At 35.3% G+C, this 21,595-nt stretch overlaps 1 protein-coding gene across 1 annotated transcript in view; it reads left to right on the top strand.

Moving 5' to 3' along the window:
* Macrod2 (MACRO domain containing 2) overlaps positions 1-21,595 on the top strand; it is a 1,827,576-nt gene that overhangs the window by 1,734,049 nt on the left and 71,932 nt on the right. The window contains exons 13-15 of the mRNA XM_013011026.1: positions 5,487-5,564; positions 19,177-19,251; positions 19,499-19,591. Of these exons, the coding sequence (XP_012866480.1) occupies positions 5,487-5,564; positions 19,177-19,251; positions 19,499-19,591 (246 nt within the window). The remainder of the gene's footprint in view (positions 1-5,486; positions 5,565-19,176; positions 19,252-19,498; positions 19,592-21,595) is intronic.

Raw genomic sequence — 21,595 nt, 5'->3', positions numbered from 1 at the left:
TGTTCCACTCAAGGCTAGCACTCTACTATTTGACTCCTACCTCCCCTCTACTTCAGAGTTTTTGCTAGTTTATTAGAAAAAAAAAGAATCTCACAAATATTTCCCCCCACACTGACTTCAAACTTCAATCTCCAAATCTCAGTCTCCTAAGTAGCTAGGATTATTAGCATGGGCTACCATGCTGGACTTTATCTGTGATTCTATACTTTCTATTTATCTCTAATTTGGGCACAGTATTGTACCAGCATGAGTCATTTATTAACCATATCCCAATATTTAATATCAAGTCAGTCTTTCTTTAACAATTCAAAATTTGCCACCATTGAGAAAGTTTTGAATGGGTGTCAAACTTGGTAGCTAATTCCTCAGAAATAGTCCTGAAAATCTTTTGCAAAATGGCAATTTCACATCACAGGCACTAGGATATAAATTTTTATAGCTATTTTTATTCTTGCTGAGGTCAGGGACTCCTATAAGACAGCAATAGAAACTATCTCTTTTCAGGAACATGAATATGTGAATATATAAATGCCAGTTTGTATATCTTCTAAAAAGGGAACTTCCAAGGTTAAGAATATTTGTTCTAGGGGCATCTTGGCAAATGATAGCACTTTTCTGATTCATAGTTTTAGATATGCTCATTAAAAAAATCCAACAGTTCCATCATTTTCAGCTTAAATCCATACATATACAATTCTATGTAGATATGTATGACTGACTATATCTAAAGAGGTATACTTTTTGAAAATTCTGTCTTACTGAGTTTTCACTTCATTTTAAATGTTCTTTATACCTCTTACAACTTTTCTAAATGAGAGAATAATTCTTAAATTACAAAGATGTTTCTTTTTCCACTCTTGTTCTTCTTGAAAGCACATCTATATATAGACCTTAGACTTCAAAATTTGATTTAAAATTTGCATCTGAAAAAATTCTTCAAGTAAGACATTGACCTTAAAGATTTTGAAAGTCAGAATCTGCATATAAATTTAGCTTTGGCTTCTGCTATTAAAAATATATTGAATTTTAGAATTGGGTGATAACTGTTTTACATTTTTTAATATTGCCAAATGATAAACTTTAGAACTAAAAAATGAAAATCCATGGTGCTACAAGAATCTAACATATCCAACTACATTTCTTATGGTAGTTTATAGAACTTGTATAGAATTCCTCAGCAATTTAGTGACTCTAGACCCTACTGTCTTCACTTGCTTAGGTTATCATTACAAAATTCCATACACAGAATAGCTTGTAAACAAAACAAGTTTATATACTACAATTTTGGAAAATGGAAGGCCAAGAATAAGGACTGGCAAATTCAGTGTCTAATGGGGGCTCACTTTCGAGTTCATACACGGCATTTCTGAAGTTCTATTCTCACATAGTAGAAGAAGAGGGGACTCTTTCAAAACACCTTTCATAAAGATACCAATGTGAATTATGATGACTCCATGTTCTTGACCTAATCACTTCATGAAAGTCCCACTCCCATTTGCTATCATTTTAAATATTGGTATTTTAGCATATCCATTGTGGAGAGGCTCATAGCATGTAGATCATAACAACTGGACATATATTCCTTCTGTCAATATGAATTATTTTATGTACATACAGTTATAGACAGACAGTACAGCTTTCATTGACCTCTAAACAGAAAACTGCACTGTTATTTTAGATTACATTCTTTATGAATGAGATCTAGTCTTCTGAAAGTTAATGAGGCTGAGAATTCAAGTAGCCATTTTACCAGAGTGACTTCAAGGGGCAGAATCTTCTAGAGCTGCCTGGTTTGTGGATGCTGTCAAGAGCTTATGACTTTCATCCCACTTTATTGACAAATGTGAAGATTGAACCCATTCTGGAGAAAAGGCACACAAACAAAACTAAATAGATTTGGTATATATTAATATTAGTCATCACACAAAGACATTTACATTGGTGTTCACATATTTATTTCTAAGTCATCTGGTCTTTCCCATATTTTCTTATATGAGGATATCTGATCTAAATACAATACTATATTTAGTAGTGTTAAATAATTGTTCAAATTGGTGCATGTATTAAACAAAATACATTAGACTAATTATATATAGGGCTCATAATAATCTCAGAAGGTGCTTTAGTCATATGAAAACAACTCTCTAAGAAAACTGAAATTAAGTAGAACTAATTTGCTAAAGATACATATGGGTAACCAAAAAGGTATGATGCAGTTATTTAATTTTTCAGATGATTTTCCCTCAACTTATATGACCCAATTTACCACTACCTTGTAAAATCATCTTTTAAAAGACATTTCTGAGCCTGAGTGTGACAGCACACGCCTGTAATCCCAGAACTGGGTAGGCTGAGGGAGGAGAATCCTAAATTCCAACCTGCCTAAAGCTACATGGCAAGACCTTATCTCAAAAGAAAAACAAAACAAAAGACATTTCTTAAGAATGTTTAGTAATGTAAGTTTGTGTCATGTAATGTTTGTGTAATGTAAGTTAGGACTATAAGTAAGAAAGCATAATAGACTATTGTTTAGTCTAAATGAGTAAATTTCTAATACAAATAAAATCTTAGAAGGAATTGGGAGGAAGATGGTGGAAGAGAAGATTGCTCTCTTAGGACCCTGTAATCCCACTTCTGACATTTACCCAAATGACCACAAACAAGGCCACATTAAAGCTACCAGCACAACTATGTTTATCACAGCATTATTCATCATGGCTAAGATATGGAACCAACACAGATGCCCCTCAGGTAGATGCATTCATCTACTGATCAAGAAAATATGATACACACACACACACACACACACATACACACACACACTGGAATTGTGTGAATGACACCACCCCATTTGTAGGGAAATGGAAAGACTTGGAAAAAATCATATTAAGTGAAGTAAGCCAGACCTAAAGAAATATAGGTCCCGTGGTCTCCCTTATTTGTAATGATTAGTATACATTTAGTACAATATTAGCAGATGAGCAGAATAGCTCAATAATTATGTACGTAAGATCATATAAGATGATGCTAAGTGAAATGAACTCTAAGACTTGGACACAAGTTGTTGTTGTTTTCAATGTGCTATGTGATTTTTTTGTTTATTTTGTATGTTCTGCCCATTAATGTATATCCCCTGTTGTCACTGTATTTAATTTTGGTACCCTGGGTATCGTATATACATTTATTTGAACTAGGGAAGGGGAACAACAAAATGGTGAGACAAAGAACAAAGAGGGAACCAATGCAACAGCAATATTCACAAGACAGTATGTTGAAAATGATCTGTACAACTTGCGGGGGGGCGGGAATTGAGGGATGGAAAAAGGGAGAAAAAATGAGAGAAGGGGTAGCAAATTAGACAAGAAATGTAAACACTACCTTACTTATGTAACTGTAACCCCTCTGTCTATCACCTTGACAATAATTTTTTTTAATCATAGATAATTCTAAAATGTAAATGTTGAAAGGAATAAAATGTGTGTAGGACTACATGTCAAATGATAAGATTTTCTATAAACAAGTAAAGCTAAAATACTTCTAAATTTAACATTTACCCAGGCACAGCTAGCTCTTTTTTTCATTGTTTATTTTCAGTGTCAATGCAGGAAAAACAAAGATTGAAGGTATTTTTTTGTTTTAATCTATATGCAAGCTCCAAAATTAAAAAGGCCTATTTTAATGGGAGCTAGTTTAAACCAATTTGACATGAGGGAGATAATACTTGGGAAAATGTGTCTGTGCTCTGTTTTGCTCCCAAATTTTGACTTTTAAACTTATTGTCAAGTCTTAAGAAAAAAACAAGAAACAGTGCAGATAATTAAACATTTGCCTTGAGGGAATTATTTGCAGTTAATTAAAACTGTACACTTTGGGTGTATATTTGCTTCACTGGTTATTAAATTTGAATCATATGTTAACTACCCAGGTTTCTTACTTGTCCATCAAAAAATGTTGCTTCTGGCAAATTGAAGAAATAAGCTTTCTCATAATACACTGAACCATAATGTTTGATGCTATCTCCAAATTTTGAGAAAAAAAGAGAGAGAAAGGGAGTGAGGAGAGAAAAGGAAACCCAGAATGATTTCTTTTAGAGCCCATTTTGTTTGGTTATATTAGAAAGTTAGAACTCAATGGGGAGGTGCAAACCCGGAAGAGATGCAATCAATTTGTTGGTAATTCAGGTCTAAATAAGTCTGCAGTCCATGTGTTTTTCTATAGCCACAAAGCAGGTAACTTCAATATCTTTAAATTACTTTCCTTTGCTACATTTAAAAGCAAAATAAGGTGCCAATGGCTCACTCAGATAATCCTAGCTACTTAGGATGCTGAGATCTGAGAATCTGGTTGGAAGCAGCTCAGGCAGGAAAAGACCATGAGACTCTTATCTCCAATTAACTACCAGAAAACCAGAAGTGGTGCTGTGGCTCAAATTGGTAGAGGACTAGCCTTGATCAAAAAAGCTCAGAGTCAGTGCTGAGGCCCTGAGTTCAAGCCCTAAGAAAGTCCAAAAAAAAAATTGATAGGATCATAAGCTTCAAGAGGGCAGAGATTGAGTCATTGTTTCCAATTGACTCCTTGGAGTCCAGAGTAGTATCTGACATTGTTTTTATTATGGTGCATTTTGTTTTTAATTTTTATTGTAAAGGTGATATACAAAGAAGTTACCGTTATATAAGTCCAAAAAGGAGTACATTTCTTTTTGAACAGTGTTACCCACTTTTATTAGTTTTATATCAATACACGTGATTTCTGTACTCCTGCTGTCCTATTCACAGGCTGGCTCATTTTAATCTTTATTAAAGAACTTTCAGGGAAACTTCAAACTTCTAGCTTTGCAATAGCTTGTTCATCATCATTAAATCCTCTTACCTACATTATTTCCTGTGTAATGTGTACTATACAATATGTAATGTAACCAAAAAAAAAAGATGAGCCTATGTTGATTCCACAATTAGAAGTACTACAAGAAGGATGGAATGACATTGCATGGAACAGCAGGTCAGCATTCCCTTGTTGGTCTTATGCAACTGGCATACATCATGGCGAAAAGAAGCTTAATTACCACTAGATTTCTGAGGGGCTGAATCTGACTTTTCAAGGACTCAGGCACCCATCTGTGGATGACTCTAGTACTGGAAACAGTAAGAGCAGAAAAATTAGATATTCCTTTAATTTTCTCTATTTTGCTTTCTTTTTATATCCTTTGCCACAATTCTAAGGCTTTCACTGATGCATGAAGCTTGCTTTGTAATATTTTGTCTCTTAAAAAATGCTACAACTAAATTTTCTACCTTTGAAAGTTTTGTGCATATATCTTGGGTAATATGTTAAGAAAATATTATTTATTCATGAAGACACTTGACTGTTCTCATGTTTATGTTTTTAAATAAATTCTCTCTCCCCAAGCATAAACCTACCATATTAATGCTGGAACCTGCTTTTCCACCATAAAATGCTCATTAAAATTTTTCCTTCTCTGTTGTCAGATTCTGCAAAGGATGACAACATTATAAAAGATGATGAAGTAGCAGATCATTCTGAGTGTGACCAAGATCATCCCAATGGTAAGTTCTGAGAAAATTTTCAGGGATTTTTTTGTACTAGAAATATATCTCAGAAAACAGATTTGAGCTTTTCTGGGCGGGAACATTGTGTAAGTGCTGAATACTGGCTGATTGGCAGCTGCCATCTTGGGAGATGGGGGATTTTCCACAATACCCATCACTCATTAGTTTTGATTTAGTCTGCCTTCATTTGTTTTTATTATTCTTACCTGCCTGGATTCTATAAACATTGGGATAGGTAACTATTGAAATAAATATATGATAAGAATGAAAATAAATGTGAGACATATGGAGCATAAACCCAGGAGATTAGATCTACATACCCTTGGAATACAAAAAGAAGAAAAAAGGAGAATACAACCAGTAGAAATGAAACAATCTTAAGAAAAAAAAGTTTTGCTAATGCAAACCACGTTCTCTGCCCCAAACATGGGAATACACATTATATTTAGGGGCAAAAATAATGAAAACTCAAATAAGAACAGACACCTACATAGCCTCATGGAATTTCTCAAGATCACAGATAAAGGAAGGCTTTTAAAGTATACAAGAAAGCCAGAATCCAGTTATAAGCAATATCACCAGAATCCATTGAGCCTTAACCCTCCTCCACAAACCTAAATGCTCAGAGAAAATGGAATAACATCTTCAGAGCTCTAAAAGACAGTTTCTATATTTAGTGAAGTTAATATTCATGCATAAAGTCAAGTGTAATATTTTCTCAGGATTACAAAGATTAAGAAAATGTGCTTCCCAGGTATCCTTTCTGAGTAAACTAATCAAAAGCCCATACTCAGCAGTAACTCATAAATGCAGTAAAGAAGTAAAAATCCAAGATTGGGAAAGGCATAATTGGAAGTGACTATAGAATAAAGAACTAATTGAATGTATGAACATATTAAAATTATTATTTCAAGATTAGTATCAAATATTTTAAGTATTTTTCATCTTCAAAATATATAGCATATGTTTTTTAAAAATAAAAACAAGATTAGGGATTGCTGTACAATAACAGAAGTCAAAATAATTTAGACCATGTATCTCATTAGCAGCAAATAAACAAACTAGACAAGGTAATATGTGTATGTGTTCATATTATGTATAATTTGATTATATATCATATAGCTTCCTATTATATATGTGGGTAACGTAAGCATTATATATTATAAGATATGCAATAGATTATTCACAAATATTTTGTATGTAAATACAGACATATATGATGTCAAGAGACTGTTTAAAGGCATCAGAGAGCAAACAAGGTAATAAAACTTGTCAAGCAAGATTTTAGGAGGAAAAAATTTCCATATATGGAAGCCTAGAATTTAGAACCATTTTTATCTTAGGACATTTTCTGATTTTGCAGAAAGTACCTCAAATCCCATTGGTAAAAGGACAAGAGACCTAACAGCCACTATGCATTTGGGGCAGGATTCACCCTAGCAGGAAGACTGAGGCAGCATTAGCTCTACCTTCTAAAGCCTGTGGCTCACCTTCAACTCATCTCAATCTTCAGATTAAACTAAGACCAGCCCAGACTACTAGTTCCCCCCAAGAAACCTGAAAAGAAGTAAAATATTTACCAGAGGGGAAAAAAGTCTAGCATATTGCAAATAATATTTATGAATAATTTGTGAGATATGCCTAGCACACACATAAAAATTTCTAGACAAAAGAATTAGGAAACAAGGCAACATGAAAGAAAAGGATGAGAGAAGGAAACCTGTGTGAGATGAAAATAATAGGTATAGACACAAAGCGTGAAACAATCATGCTCACCATGCATTATAGAGATAAAAGTAAGATAGAAAATTTTAACTGAGACCTGAATATGAAAACCAAAAGGAAAAAGAAATCTAGGAGCAATAGATGGTATAATTCAAATTAATAATTCAAGGAACAGATCTATGATTGAACAAAATTTTAGGCACAAAAAGGATAGGCCCAACATTAAAAACAGTGGAATAAAACATTACAGATACTGGAAAGATCCTGAGGATAACATGCGAAGACAAAATCCATCCCAAAGTAAAAGAGACATGCTCAGGAGCAACATTTAAAGAAAATAGAGTGAGAAATTTCCTACATTGATAAAGGACATGGGCCAAATGTTCCCACATCTCTTTGAACTCTATGCAGAATAAATAAAAATAAATCCAAACTAGACCCATTAAAGCAAAACTGCTAAAAGCCAAAGATAAAATGAACATCTAAAAAGCAATCTTCAAACAATTCCTTGGGCTGATAACTGGCTTTCTAATAGGTATAATGGAAATAAAAAGACAACATAGCAAAAGAGCTATCAACAAAGGAGAATCAATCAGGAGCCAAAAAACATGTTTCAAGAATAAAAGTTAACTACAGATACTTCAATAGAAAAAGTGCGGCTCATCACTAGAAATTTCAGGTATTCTATAGGTAAAGAAATATTAAATCCATGTAATTAAGGATACATGAAAGAATTAAGAACACAGTAAATGATGATTATTGAATGAGTCTAAGTAAATATTGATAGTATAAATCGACAATGATCATAATAATAATGCCTTTTGCAGGAGTTGAGCTATATCATTAAAGAACTGTATTTATTTAATTAGATAAATTAAATGTATGTGTGTTCCAATGTTTCTGCAGTGTCGTGGAAGGTAAAACTACCGATTAAGATTCAGTTTCCTAAGCCAAGCACCAGTGGCTCATGCCTATAATGGTAACTACTTAGGAGGTTCAAAGCCATTCCTGGCAGGAAAGTCTCTAAGAATCTTAGCTCCCATTAACCAGCAGAAATCAGGAAGTAGAATGCCAGCTTGAGCCAGATGACAGAGCCACACTCTGAGTTCAAGCTCCAGTATGGGTGTGCATGAGCATGCACACACACACACACACACACACACACACACACACACATACACACACAGAGATTCCACTTTCTAAGTCTCAATGATCCCACCAGTCAGGAAACAAGGAGACTTTGATTGCCACAGATGACTGACTGCCTGGACAGTTTCCAAGCTGTAGTACAGAGGAAGAACCCTTGCCAGGAAACTCCCTCTGTTAAGAGAGAGCTGAGGGCTCTGGGAAGCTAAAGGAGCTAGAGTTTGCATGGCAGAGTCCTGAACAAGAAAGTGTTCCATGGAAGAAATGCCCTAGAGACTTTGGGCAGAGTACGGGCTGGTACATCCATGAGAGGAAACTCTCCAAGGGCAGGTAATTAACATCAAGTAACTTGAGCAAGGCCAGGAGCAAGTGACTCAAGCCTGTAATCCTATCTACTCAGAAGCCTGAGATCTGACAATCATGATTCAAAGCCAGCCTGGGCAGGAAAATCTGTGAGACTCTGATCTCTAATTAACCATCAGAAAACTAGAAGTGGCACTGTGGTTCAAAGTGGAAGAGCACTAGCCTTGAGCAAAATAGCTCAGGGACAGCGCCCAGGCCCTGAGTTCAAGCCTCAGGACCAGTACCAAAAGAAAGATGAGAGATGTGAGCAAATGATACCTGCAGTTTCTACAGGGATGGCAGATATGCCAGTAGCCACCAAACCAGACTGGAAAATCTAAAACTTCATAGAGAACTCAGAAAAGTTTTGCCTCAGCTATGAAGGAAATCAAGCTATAGAATCATGCTATTCTTGTCTCCTTTGTACAACTGATGAAAAGACTCTAAAGAATCAAACTTTCTCTTAGTAACATCATTGCATACTAGATAATGAAGTGTAAGACTAGTTATAGGAATTTAAGTTCATCTCACACAACATGAAGTCAAAATTAACAAAAATTACCAGGCTTGTAAAGAAATATTGGCAGCCCATTCTCCATGTTTCTTTTGAGTTTCCTGCTTATCTTGTGAAAAAAGGCTTTGACTATCTGTGTTCTGATCAGTCTTTCACACATATTTATATAGCAAAGAACCTTGGTAGACAGAGTGTCTTCATGTGAAGTGAAGAGCAGGCTTGCTTATTACCTCAGAAGATAAAAGTATGTACTATCTTCCTCCAAATCAAAGAACAAGCATACTTCCCCACCTTTATAAAAGATTCAGATCATTTATGCTTATGATTCTATCCTTATGACACAACCCACTAAGTGTACAGGTATTACCTGGTCTACTTTGTGTCACCGTGAGAACTGGGGCTCAGAAAAAAATGGTAATAAGTATTAATGGTATGGCTACAGAGGAAAGATATGGCAGGATACAAAAAAGAGTTGTTCATAAGACTGACTTCCATAATGCAACTCAAAAAATAGAAAGACTCTATGCCATAGATTCAAACAAAATAAATTAGCTTTATAAAAATGTGGCCATGTGTGGGAGTATTGGGAGGCTGAAGCAGGAAGATACCAAGTTCAAGGCCAACTTGGGCTCCATAGCAAGACCCGGTCTCAAAGAAACAGGAAGTGAAGAAAGAAGTAGAGAAAGAGAAAAAGAAGAAAGTTTATGCACAAATAGAATTAAATCACAACAGAATTGAAATAAGGTATCTTACTTTCTAAGTTTCCCCAAAAGTTTATACCAAACACAAAAATGTGTTTGTTAATACAAATAATAAAATATAACTTAGAAGTATAACCACAGTACAGTGTATAAAATGAGGTGGCAGAAATATAAGAAGATAGTTGTGTCCGTAGGATAATTGGATCACGTTATCTAGTTTCAGAAGTACTCAGGTTGAGTTAAATTCAATATATTTGTAAAGCTTAAAAGGATGAAGTTAGAATAAATGGATATCAAAAGAGAACATGACAAACCAAGTAAGAATTTTAGCCAGAAGTCTCAAATAAGAAAGAGTTAGCTATTCTATACTGATGGAAATTTAAATCCCTCATTAAATATAAGAGTGATAGATCTTCATGTGTCTGTCCATAGTATGGCAAGACACAATACAAAAACAAATCTGTTGGAAATTCAATGGGGAATTCACAGATAGAGTATTATCCACAATGACAGAACAAATCGCCTAAAAATGACCTTAGAATGGTTTAAAACTGTGATTAACAGTGTACCTCTGCTATAGAAATAAGACAGGCTGATCGATGAAATAGACTGAAGAGTTTAGAAATAGACTCAAGTAGATCTGGGATCTCAGTACATACTCTGGCTGACATTCCAAAGACACATGATTCAACAAATGTCATTTGAGACAACTAATTGGCCATTTGGTAAAATAAGCTGAATTCCAACCTCATTCTCTATACCAAAAGAGACTCCACTAAGGGCAGAGATGAAACTTAAAACAAGGGGGAAAAAAAGGAAAGAAACTATAAAATATTAAAGAAAAAGAGCCAAAGATGATTATTGAGTACTATAATAAAATAAGCTTATCAATCTATGAAAATACATAAAGGAAATGTACTTAAATGAATACTACTAAGTAAAGACAGCCAAGATGAAAAAGCTCATAAAGTATAAACTTGTAAGCTGGGTGCTGATGGCTCATGCCTATAATTCTAGCTACTCAGGAGGCTGAGATCAGAAGATTGCGATTCGAAACCAGCCCAAGTAAGAAAGTCCCTGTGAGACTCTTATCTCCCATAAACTACTTTTAAAAAGCCAGAAGTGGAACTGTGGCTCAAATGGTAGAGAACTTTAGCCTTGAGAAAAAGAAGCTCAAGGATAGTGCCCAGGCGCTAAGTTCAAGCTCCAGGACCAGCACCAAAATATATATAATTCTATAATTCCAGTCACATGACATTCTGGAAATAACAAGACTATAGATACAATAAAAAGATCCAGTGGTTTTGGTGAGTTGGGAGGATGGAATGGATGAGCACAAGCACAAAAGATATTTAGGGCGTGAAATGATTCCAGTTATTACTGTACTGGTGAATACATAGCATTAAACATTGGGCCAAACTCAGACTATGTAACACCAAGAATGAGCCTTAATGTAGGTTATGAATTATGGATAATCTTATGTCAATGCAGGTTCATTGGTTGTAGCAATCTACCACTGTGGTGACAAACATTGATAATGGGGAAGGCTATGCTTGCCGAGGAAGTAGGGTGTGTATGGAATAGTTGTACCTTCACTCACTGTGCTGCTAGACTAAATCTAATTTAAAAAAAAAACAACTTTAGTTTTCATGCACACATGATTGTGTGCATACATATCATAGCATACAGTCTATATAGATCTATAGTACCTGTGTATATGTATCAATGTCTGCCATAAAAGAAGGAATGATTAAAATTGAACACAGAAATTTTGACATGATCACTAAAGGCTATAATCAAATTTTAAAGAATATCTTCTGGGCAAAATATTCTGACTTAAATGACAGATCATTTTCTTATTGAAAAAAAAAAAAGAAAGCAAAGCTCATATAAAGAAGAAAGAAGAGAAATCCAAGACAAATGCAGGCAGAAGTCTCAATTACTTAATAAGAATTCACAAAAGAAAAAACACAGAAATTACCCATTAAAAGTTTCCCACAGTTCTTTATTATTTAAAGAAATGCAAATAAATCAGTGTCTTCCATCTCTGAATGATTGAAAATTTACAAAACTAGTGGAAACACTGTTTCTGGGAGACTTGAGGGCATAACTTTCTCTCCAATATTTTCAGCAAAACTTATTAAAGGGTATAGAGAGATTTATTCATAAACATACCTACTGCAATGCTGTGTTTAATGGCACACATGTGCACACACACAGACAAATATTGGAAACACTCAAAAGTTTACCTCTAACATGAAAGATATCTTTTCTTACTTTGAAAAGAAAATTCTTATTTTGAGAATAAGATTCTTTAGGAATCTTTGTTTCTTGAGTCAGTAGATCATGCTCACAACATGTGACATAAAAAAAGCAATATTCAAGTATGGATATACTTGCATTTCAATGTACATACTTGTATATATGTATGTGTTGTACATACATACCTACATAAACACATGAGAAATTAGTGAGTATGAACGGATATGAATATACTTAACATTTATATACAGACCTGAGAAAAATGGCAACTCACAGTATTAAAAATGACTGTCCCTTGTAAAATTATATATATATATATATTTCTCATATATGTATTCTTCACTGTAGTCAGAAGGAATTTGCCTTTGTTTTAAAACTATAAAAAAATCAGACATAATTTACATCAGAAATGTATTTCATTGGCCCCATGAGAAAACCAAAAATGTCTAGATGATAATCAAATTCATGATAATCTAGGTTTAACTTTTGCTTTTAATCTGGGATTTTGGGGGCATAGTAAAAGAATTTTTTTTAATATTGACAGCAAAACACCCATTATCTGTTTAAGACAAGCATTAAAGAACCAGTCTTGCTTCTTAGAAATATCTGAGCATCCATAATCTGCAAACAAAGCTTTATTGTTGTTCCTTTTGTTTAAAAAACAGTCCATTTGCAGAATGAGTTTAGGGATTTAGCCCCTAGAAATGGTTCATTTTAGACTCATGTCCCCAGACCAATTTTTATGCAAATTAATTTAGGCTGAAGTGTGAGTTTGAGCCAGACTTAATTACTAGGGCTTCAAGAAACAATCATGTGATCAATTTCCAAGGAAAAGTGAATGGATTTTTGGATTATCTCTTCTAATGGTTCCCTCCCCTTAGTATGGATGATTGAGCTCACTATATGAAAGAGACATACATAAACCCTGGATGCCTTTGTGTTCTTTTGTTTCCTCTGCCAGGAGGGATTAGGGCAGAGGACTGTGGGGGGAATTCAAGTAGATTGAATGAAGAGAAGCAAACACAAAGCTTGTCCCATGGGGCTGAGGAAACAAGAAGGAATGTGGTGTGTGTGGGGGCGGGTAGGGAAGCAGATTGGCTGGAGAGCCCCTGAGTCATTTTATTACCTACACAGAATGGGCACCAAGGTGCAAAAATCTCCCACCTTCGGTTTTATTTATTTAGAGCCAGTACTAGAGCTTGAACTCAGGTCCATGGCACTATCCTTCAGAGCTTTTTCTCAAGGCTGGCACTCTAATCTTTGACTTACAACTCCACTTCCCATTTGTTGTGGTTAATTGGAGAGAAGAATCTTGTGACTTGTCATGCCAGAATGGCTTTGAACCTGAATCCTTAGATCTCAGCCTTCTAAAGCAGCTACAGGTGTGAGCCACTAGCTCCTGGCAACTCCCACCTTTAGTGCTACAAATCCTGGATTCCCTTGAGAAGAAGCAAACAAAACCACTTCATTCCTAGGAACGTCATTTCTTCTCTTAGTTTTTATTGATTTCATTCTAGAAAAAAATGGGAAAGAAGAACATAGGTATGTTTCTACTTCAAAAAATAATTGCCAGAACATATACGTGTAACACAGGGGATAAACAGATCTGGGATAGAGAGAAGTGATGAGGGTGGGGAAATATTACCCCCCAAAAAAGCTTGAAAATGGCCTTTCATGATCAAAGTGACGTGTCAGGCCTCAGTGTTACCGAATCCCTGGTGTGCATCAACAGCCCCAGGTTACCGCCACCTTGAGGCATGCAACCTTAGCAGCAGTGCCAGGGCCCTGTCGAGTTGTGTAGTCTTCTGCTACTGATTAGATTCTTCTGAGAAACTATCACATGCGGAACACATTGAGAGACAGGAAATAAAGATGAAGTGCTTCTACTCTTTGTAAGCCCACTCTTCCCATCATTGTACAAACAAATCAAGAGCACAGGTGAGGAATTATATTTCCAGCAATACCTGGAATTATATTTGTGTGTGTGTGATGGTTTCACCTGTGAAACACACACACACACACACCCACACACACACACACATACACACACACATGGGGAGGGGAAAGGAGGGAGGAGAGGCTCTTCCCCTTACAGGGTGAAGGTTCCTGCTTAATGCCATTCACCCAATAGGCTGGAGATGTCACTGGCAAAGAAGTCTGGGAGAATATCTATGGTCATTCCCCTTTTGGCCCCATAAATGATTAAACTGGGACTCAGAGAAGCTGTGATTTGCATAAAACATCTACTTATTTGGCTCCCATTCCAGAAATCTTTGCAGTAATATCATAAAAGCAGTGTCTAGTAGCTAGCGTAGGACATTTACTTTGCTATTAAAGGATGGGGGAAAGTAAGTTACTTCTAATAACTATGATGAGGAATGTTATAGGGCCAGTTACAAAGACACTTTTGGGTGGCTCCTTGTTAGTAGGTGCCAGAAAGGAAAATATGAAGAAAATGGAAAGTCTATCTGCAAATATTCATAGTTTCGTAAGAAAGAAAAACAGACACCAGGATAGGAAAGTGTTTTAAGGAAACCAGTAAGTGGATGAATGAGCCAGGAATTCAATAAACAAAGACATAAATGTGATTCATCTTGTCCAGTGTTTCAGAGATCGCCTGTACACACAGAGGACACACTGAGATCTTTGCTTTATAGGTTTACCCATTGTAACAATGAGATGTACAAGACACTATGTTGAAAATGAACTATACAACTGGGGGGGGGAAGGGGGAAGTGGGAAGGGAAGGGGTGGTAGGAAATAAATAAAGGAGGATGTAATAATGCTCGATAGGAAATGTATTCATCACCTAACCCATATAACTGTAACCCCTCTGCACACTATTTTTACAATTAAAAAACATTTTAAAAAGATCAGAAGAATTTTACTATGTAACAAAAACAACAACAAATCCACAGAACCCAAATGAATGCTTTAACCATTGTAAAAGCATATTAAATGGGCAAAAAATCAAGAAGTATGTTTAGAAAATTGTGAGTATGTTAGAGTATAAAGACCATAGGATACATTAATTAATTTTGGCCCAAAGAGAAAGAACAGAGACATTGAAGAATAATAGTTATTACTAGTTCCATTTCTCAGATGTTTCTTAGAGTTCAAGTAGAACAGGATCTGAGAGAAAGTAATAGGATTAGGTTACACATGTGCATGTGTTGCATACACACACATATGTAACTCCTTTTACTCAGATATTTTTCTTCTATAATATCATTGAGAGCAATTTATTATATTTTAAGAACTGTTCCATTATAATTATTAACATAGCACATTCAAGTTATGAAATATTAAAAATGTTAGAAAAATTCCAATTGCATTTAAAATCCCACTTACAATTCAAACCTATCACTGTTAACATTTGACATATAGACTTTCAGTTTGGGTTTCCATTAATATCCATTTATGAAAGGGCATGTGTGTAGAATTAAAAATACTAACTTATGTTATCCTCTGACCAAAATCTTAAATCTCAAAATGCATTTTTTTGTCCTGTGTATCTATCACTGTTTCATGTTCTCTTTTCTCAGTACCTTTGCTTTCTTAGTGTATTTTCATCAAGAGTTTGATGTCTTAGGGTCTACTTTATCTACTGATAATGTTTTTATGTTTATACAGGTTTTTTTTTCTTATTGTCTTAATTTCCTCATCATCAAACCACCTTTTCATTTCCTTACATTTCATTGCAAACACAAGGATTCTTTCTAAGCTGTTGGTTTTTCTGAACATATCCTTTACAAAAGTACTTTTCTCTTAGCATAATCGCCTCCTCTTATTTTAAATCCTGACTTTGTTTGGATAGCTGGAAATAACTATTCAGGTAAAATGTTGCCAGGACAAAAACTGCAAACATGCCCTTTACTTTTAGTGTGATTCAGAGCTGAGTCTTTCTTTCTACTTAGCCATTCTGGTGTCCATCTGGCATAATCTAGAGAAGATCTGGAATTTAAAACCTGTGGCATTATTTTTTTTTATCAGAAAAGATGTCCAATGTCCTCTCCTCATTTCTTGAAGTTAATTTTATAAATTTGATTTTAGAATTTTGCATTTGTAGTTAATAAATATCATAGTGTTTCAACTACTTTATTGAATATACCAGCCTTGACTTTATTATTCAATGTATCATTTCTTTCTCTTCGTTTCCTATCATCTAAACATTTGCTACAAGTATTATTTTCCTTCTGACTTCAGGATTCCATTTCAGGTCGTTCTAGAATGAACTGTCTTTGCATTGCTCTGGCTTGGGTTTTTGCAATACCAGCCATCTTGAGGACAAGCTCTCGCTTATGAAAAATCCCAGCCCCTGACACACAGCCATGTTTTATGGCAACCAGCCCCCTAACATAGCTATATTTTGTGGTGCCCACCTCTGGCACAACCATATTTAGTGTCACCCATAATACTGTAGAAGGAATGGATGGCTGGTGGTGCTGATTTTCTCTCTTAGTTGACACGCAGGTGGTTAGGGTAGAAACTAATTGGCTATGGGAAAGATTCTGCATCCCTTAGTATTTTATACTAAACAATTTTATGACTAGTAGTAGCATGACATCATCTAAAGAACAAAAGGAGCAAATGGACTTCCCACACATTTCTGATGTGGGCATTAGAACATTATTCTCACTGTCTAGTAAAATTAAATAATATTGTTTAGCAACTTCATTATGGTGTTCATAGCCAAATAATATGAATATATATACCCACAAAGTATACAAATAAAAGTATTATTAGTATTATGTAGTTTATAATAGACTCAAATTGAAAATAATTCAGTTTTATATTATATAGTACCTGAAGATAATAGATTGTGTTTTAAAACTAAGATACATAATAATGTTTTCCTTCTATGAATTTTAAAAGCAGAAACACTGTTGGGGAAAATCAAGAAGGCAGTTCTTGATTTGGATGGTGATCAAAAACATGTGTATGAATAGGGATGTGCATATACATATAAAAAGTCATTATGTGGTATACTTACATCTGTATGTTTTCTTATATGAATTTGAAAATGCAAAATAAAGTTATGTCCAAGATGAACATAATGGTTCATTCTTATAATCTCAGCTATTTAGGAGGAAGAAGTAAGAATTTGAGAAATAGGAGGCAGAAGTAGACTAGTTGTAGGCCATTTAGATAAATGCATAAAACCCTATCCGATACACAAACTAAAACACGAGAGTCAGGGATATGACCCACGTGCTAGAGAACTTACTTAATAAATTCAAGACACTTGAACTCAAACCATAATGTCCCATCCAAACATGAAAAGTCCAGATGAAGCAAAACAGAAAAGTGACATTACGGTGCCACAGATCTCCTACTGAAGGTAAAAGTAGAATGAGGATTGGAACACTAATTTGCAGCTAATTTGGTGATTAGAGATAGTGGATGTGCAGTGGGTAGTAAAGTCTGGCATTGCTGTGGGGTCCACTTACCTCTGGTAAGCCTGTGCTGCTCAAGTTTTAGCATGCAACGTGTCTGGAAAGAGGTCTCATATTCTGCATTTTTTAAAGTTTCTCGGTAATTCCAGTGTTGCTTGTCCCCAGAAAGTTATCTGAGTAGCAGTGGGAAGAAAGTCTTGATCAATGTATAGTTATAAAATACCTTTCTGCTAGCAAGAGATTAGAAGAGAAGAAACATCTAGAAAACAAATGATGCTGAGAAACTGGCAGTAGGGGGAAGGTTAGCAGGATTGGGGAATGGGGAAGGAAAATAGAAACAGTTTTTAGATTCAGTAGTTGAAATTCTACCAAACTTTGGGAAATGATGAAAGAAAGCCATCAAGGACAGCTTACAGTTCCTGGCTTCACTGATCACATGGATAATATATTTGGTTTTAATTATTTCATCTAGTCCTTTTGATCAAAATGGAGCTTAGCAGGAATGGATGTCATAAGAAGCTATTTCTTCCCATTCGACGAACTGGCAGAGAGTGAAGCAAGGTGAAGGAACATGGAGGTGATTTAAGAATAGCTGTATGATATAGGAAAATAAAGGACTCAGGGTAATGAAAGTCAGCACTGTTACAGTAACAAATACACCCTGAAGTCTCAGTGCCTTTCAACAACAAAGGGCTGTAGTGCTGTTACCTGTCTCTGCTTGACTTTGCCCCACAGGTTCATGCCAAGAAGATTGCTAAGGGAACATGCAATAGATCTTCACTTCTCGGCTCAGATACACATATATCATGTCTGTCCCAGGGCCTTTGTGCGTGTGTGTGTGTGTGTGTGTGTGTGTGTGTGTGTGTGTGTGTGTGTGTGTGTGTGCCAGGACTGGGGCTTGAACTTAGAGTCTCACACTATCATTTGGACTTTTCACTACTACTTGAGCCATAGCTCTATGTCTAGTTTTGATAGTTCATAGGAGGAATGAGACTCATCGACTTTTTTGCCTTTGTTGACTTGGAATTGGGATCCTCAGAGCTTAGCCTCCTGAGTAGCTAGGATTACAGGTGTCATTCACCAGTGTCTGGAAGTCAGGAAAATTTTTTAAAGAGGCCTGGGGCCAAGGAGGTAGGAACATAATTGTTCCAGAGGAACCACTGAGGTTCACATGGTCACAGATAGGAAAATACAGCCTTCTGCAGGCAGTTAAACATAGTTAACCCATATAGCCCAGAAGTTATTTTAAAATTCTAAAACCTTCAGTTCATGTCTATGTCCAGAACATCATAAATTGATTACTAATTATAACAAAAAGAGTTTTTTTTTACACAAATCACTTGGCTATTTCCCATAAAATACTTGATATAAATGTGATTATTTGAAAAATTATATTATGACTTTCAACTTCACCTCAAATCTGTTCTGTATGATTTCTAAAGGTTTTGTTGTTTCAAACCAGGGGTAAAGCTGGGGTCACACTTATTACATGTCTTTTATTTTTCAATCACTGATTTTAACAGGACAAGAGAGTGAATCAACAAAGAATGAAGTGAAACTTGAGACTGAGTCCCAGAGCTCATCTATGGAAACAGAAGGTACTGAAATCAGCACATACTGCTCTCAGATAATACGATAGACCTAGCTGTGTGCCGTGGCTATGCTAGATAAAGTGTGTGCGTGTGTGTGAGTGGCATGCATGTTTGTTAGGGGAGGGTAGCTGAAGGGTAGTGGTACTTGGAGAGATGAAAAGGAGCTGCTACTCTCTGTGTTGTAGTCACTGTTTTCCCAATGATTCCACCTTACACTCCACCCTTGAGTATCCTTCTGCCTTGTTCTATTTAGAGATTGCCTCAAACCAGGAGGAGGCCATGACGGTGGAGCAACCAGAAGTGATCCCACTGACAGATGAAGAGGAAGAAAATGAAGATGGAACAGGTAGGACTGCTCTTAACCCAGTAGGAATGCAACAGTTCTTGAAATTCCTGCCTAGAACTCAAGTCCCATAATTATCCTCACTTAATCACAGCATACACAGGGGGAAAATGAACATGTCTTTAACTCTGAACCTGCTTTTAAAACTAGGGAAAAAAATCAAGGAGTAGCCAAAGATGGAATGAGTAACATTTTCTTTCCTTCCAGATACAGTGAAGCTGCGTTTGTAATTCATATACAGTCAATGTAAAATTTTTTGAATTATCATGTTGGGACCAAACTATAGTATTTAGACAGTCCATAAGAAATGAAAATTATACATTGGAGGGATGTAAGTTCTAGAATATCCAAAATAGCTTTAAACAAATAAATTAACCACTACGTATTGATTTCTTCTTGTATCCCTTTGTTTGGTATCGATTGAAGACTCAATTTGTGTGAAGTATGTGTAGAATATATGCCTCCCATCTTTGTCTGTTAATATTAGGATAGGATAATATTGAGTACTGTTAAAATATGTGACATCACAATGATTTCTGATGACATACAAGGAATGAACACTTGGTAAATATTAAAGTATCAGTTGGAATAAAGAGAAATTTTCAGTAAAGAAAAATTTTATGAAAATCTTTCTTACAATGTTATTATCCAAGAAATTGAGCATTTATTGAAGAACTTGAACAGTCCAATTTTCAAATATAAAAGAACCTCTTTAAAATGCTCATGAAATAGTTTGCTATATTATATCATAAATCTGATGGCTGTTCAATAAACAGTTATTTGCAGAACAGTTTCAGGGTGAGAACTTGTAGACCATGTTTATAGGACCTCGTTAACAATTTTGTTTCCAAATTGAAACACAGACATGATATTCATTGTAAAATCAGGTCAGTTGTGACTATAGCTTTTTAATTATGGATCCTTCTTGACAGGGACATTGACATTGGTTTATTGTTGGGCTAAGTTAGTGATTTTTATTTTTTTTTTAGTTTCCACTACATTTGTAGCTATTTCCATGCTTATGTTTCTACTAACTTTTTCCTCTATGCAAGTCCTAGTTCAGCCTCAGGAAACCATGTTCCTGGAAAGTCAAATTAATGTTATGTTTTGAGTATATTGTGTCTGGCAAAGACAGTAGAGAATTTTCAAATCCCAGCAAGAACTCCTATATACTTTTTTTTCTATTGCAGAAATTATTTGCTTTATATATTATACCTAAGGGGAAAAAATGAATGAAGTCATAAAAACAACTGGTAAAATTTCATTTTGTTTTATTTATTTATTTATTTATTCGTTTGAGTACTGGAGCTTGAACACAAGGCCTCTCACTCAGATTCTTAGCTCAAGGCTGGCACTCTACCATTTGAGTCACAGCTCCACATCTGAATTTCTGCTAGTTACCTGAAGATAAGAGTCTCATGGACTTTTCTTTCTGGGCTAGCTTTGAACTGTGATTCAGATCTCAGCTTCCTGAAATGGTTGGATGGCAGACCTAAGCCACCAGCAGCCAGCCATTTTCTTTTTAACTTGACTTAGAGAGGAAATGCTCTCACTTAGCACCTTCTAGCCTAGCATGGAAGCTCATACTAATTAGTGAAGAGTTAAACATGCATTACCCCTCTTTCTTTGCAAATATAGAAGGGCATGTGGGAAAAAGGAAAGGTCAGATTCTGATGCTTGCTTGTAGCAATTTTGAAGCTGTGTTCTTTACTTAAATCCAACTTTCCACTGCAAGAATGTACTATCAGTGGGCTTGAATTAGCCATGTTTTTCCTCCCTGTCTTTTATTAAAGAGCTTTACCTGGTTCTACCTTGAAGATTTCTAATTCTACCTTGAAGATTTCTGGTTGTCTAAACTTTTAAAAAATTCAAATGTATCCTATCTATTATCTTATTTTTTGGAGTAATAATTGAGAGCTATTCTGTTATATAAAAGCAAACTCCTTGCCTCATTCCATTTTATGTTGCTAATAATACCATAGTGTAGGTAAAATTGTATTTTTTTGC

Source organism: Dipodomys ordii, unplaced genomic scaffold (genome assembly GCF_000151885.1).
Source record: "Dipodomys ordii isolate 6190 unplaced genomic scaffold, Dord_2.0 Scaffold13, whole genome shotgun sequence".
NCBI classification, from domain to species: Eukaryota; Metazoa; Chordata; class Mammalia; order Rodentia; family Heteromyidae; genus Dipodomys; species Dipodomys ordii.
The sequence above is the reverse complement of the archived record's forward strand: the minus strand, read 5'-3'. Positions and strand labels throughout refer to the sequence as shown.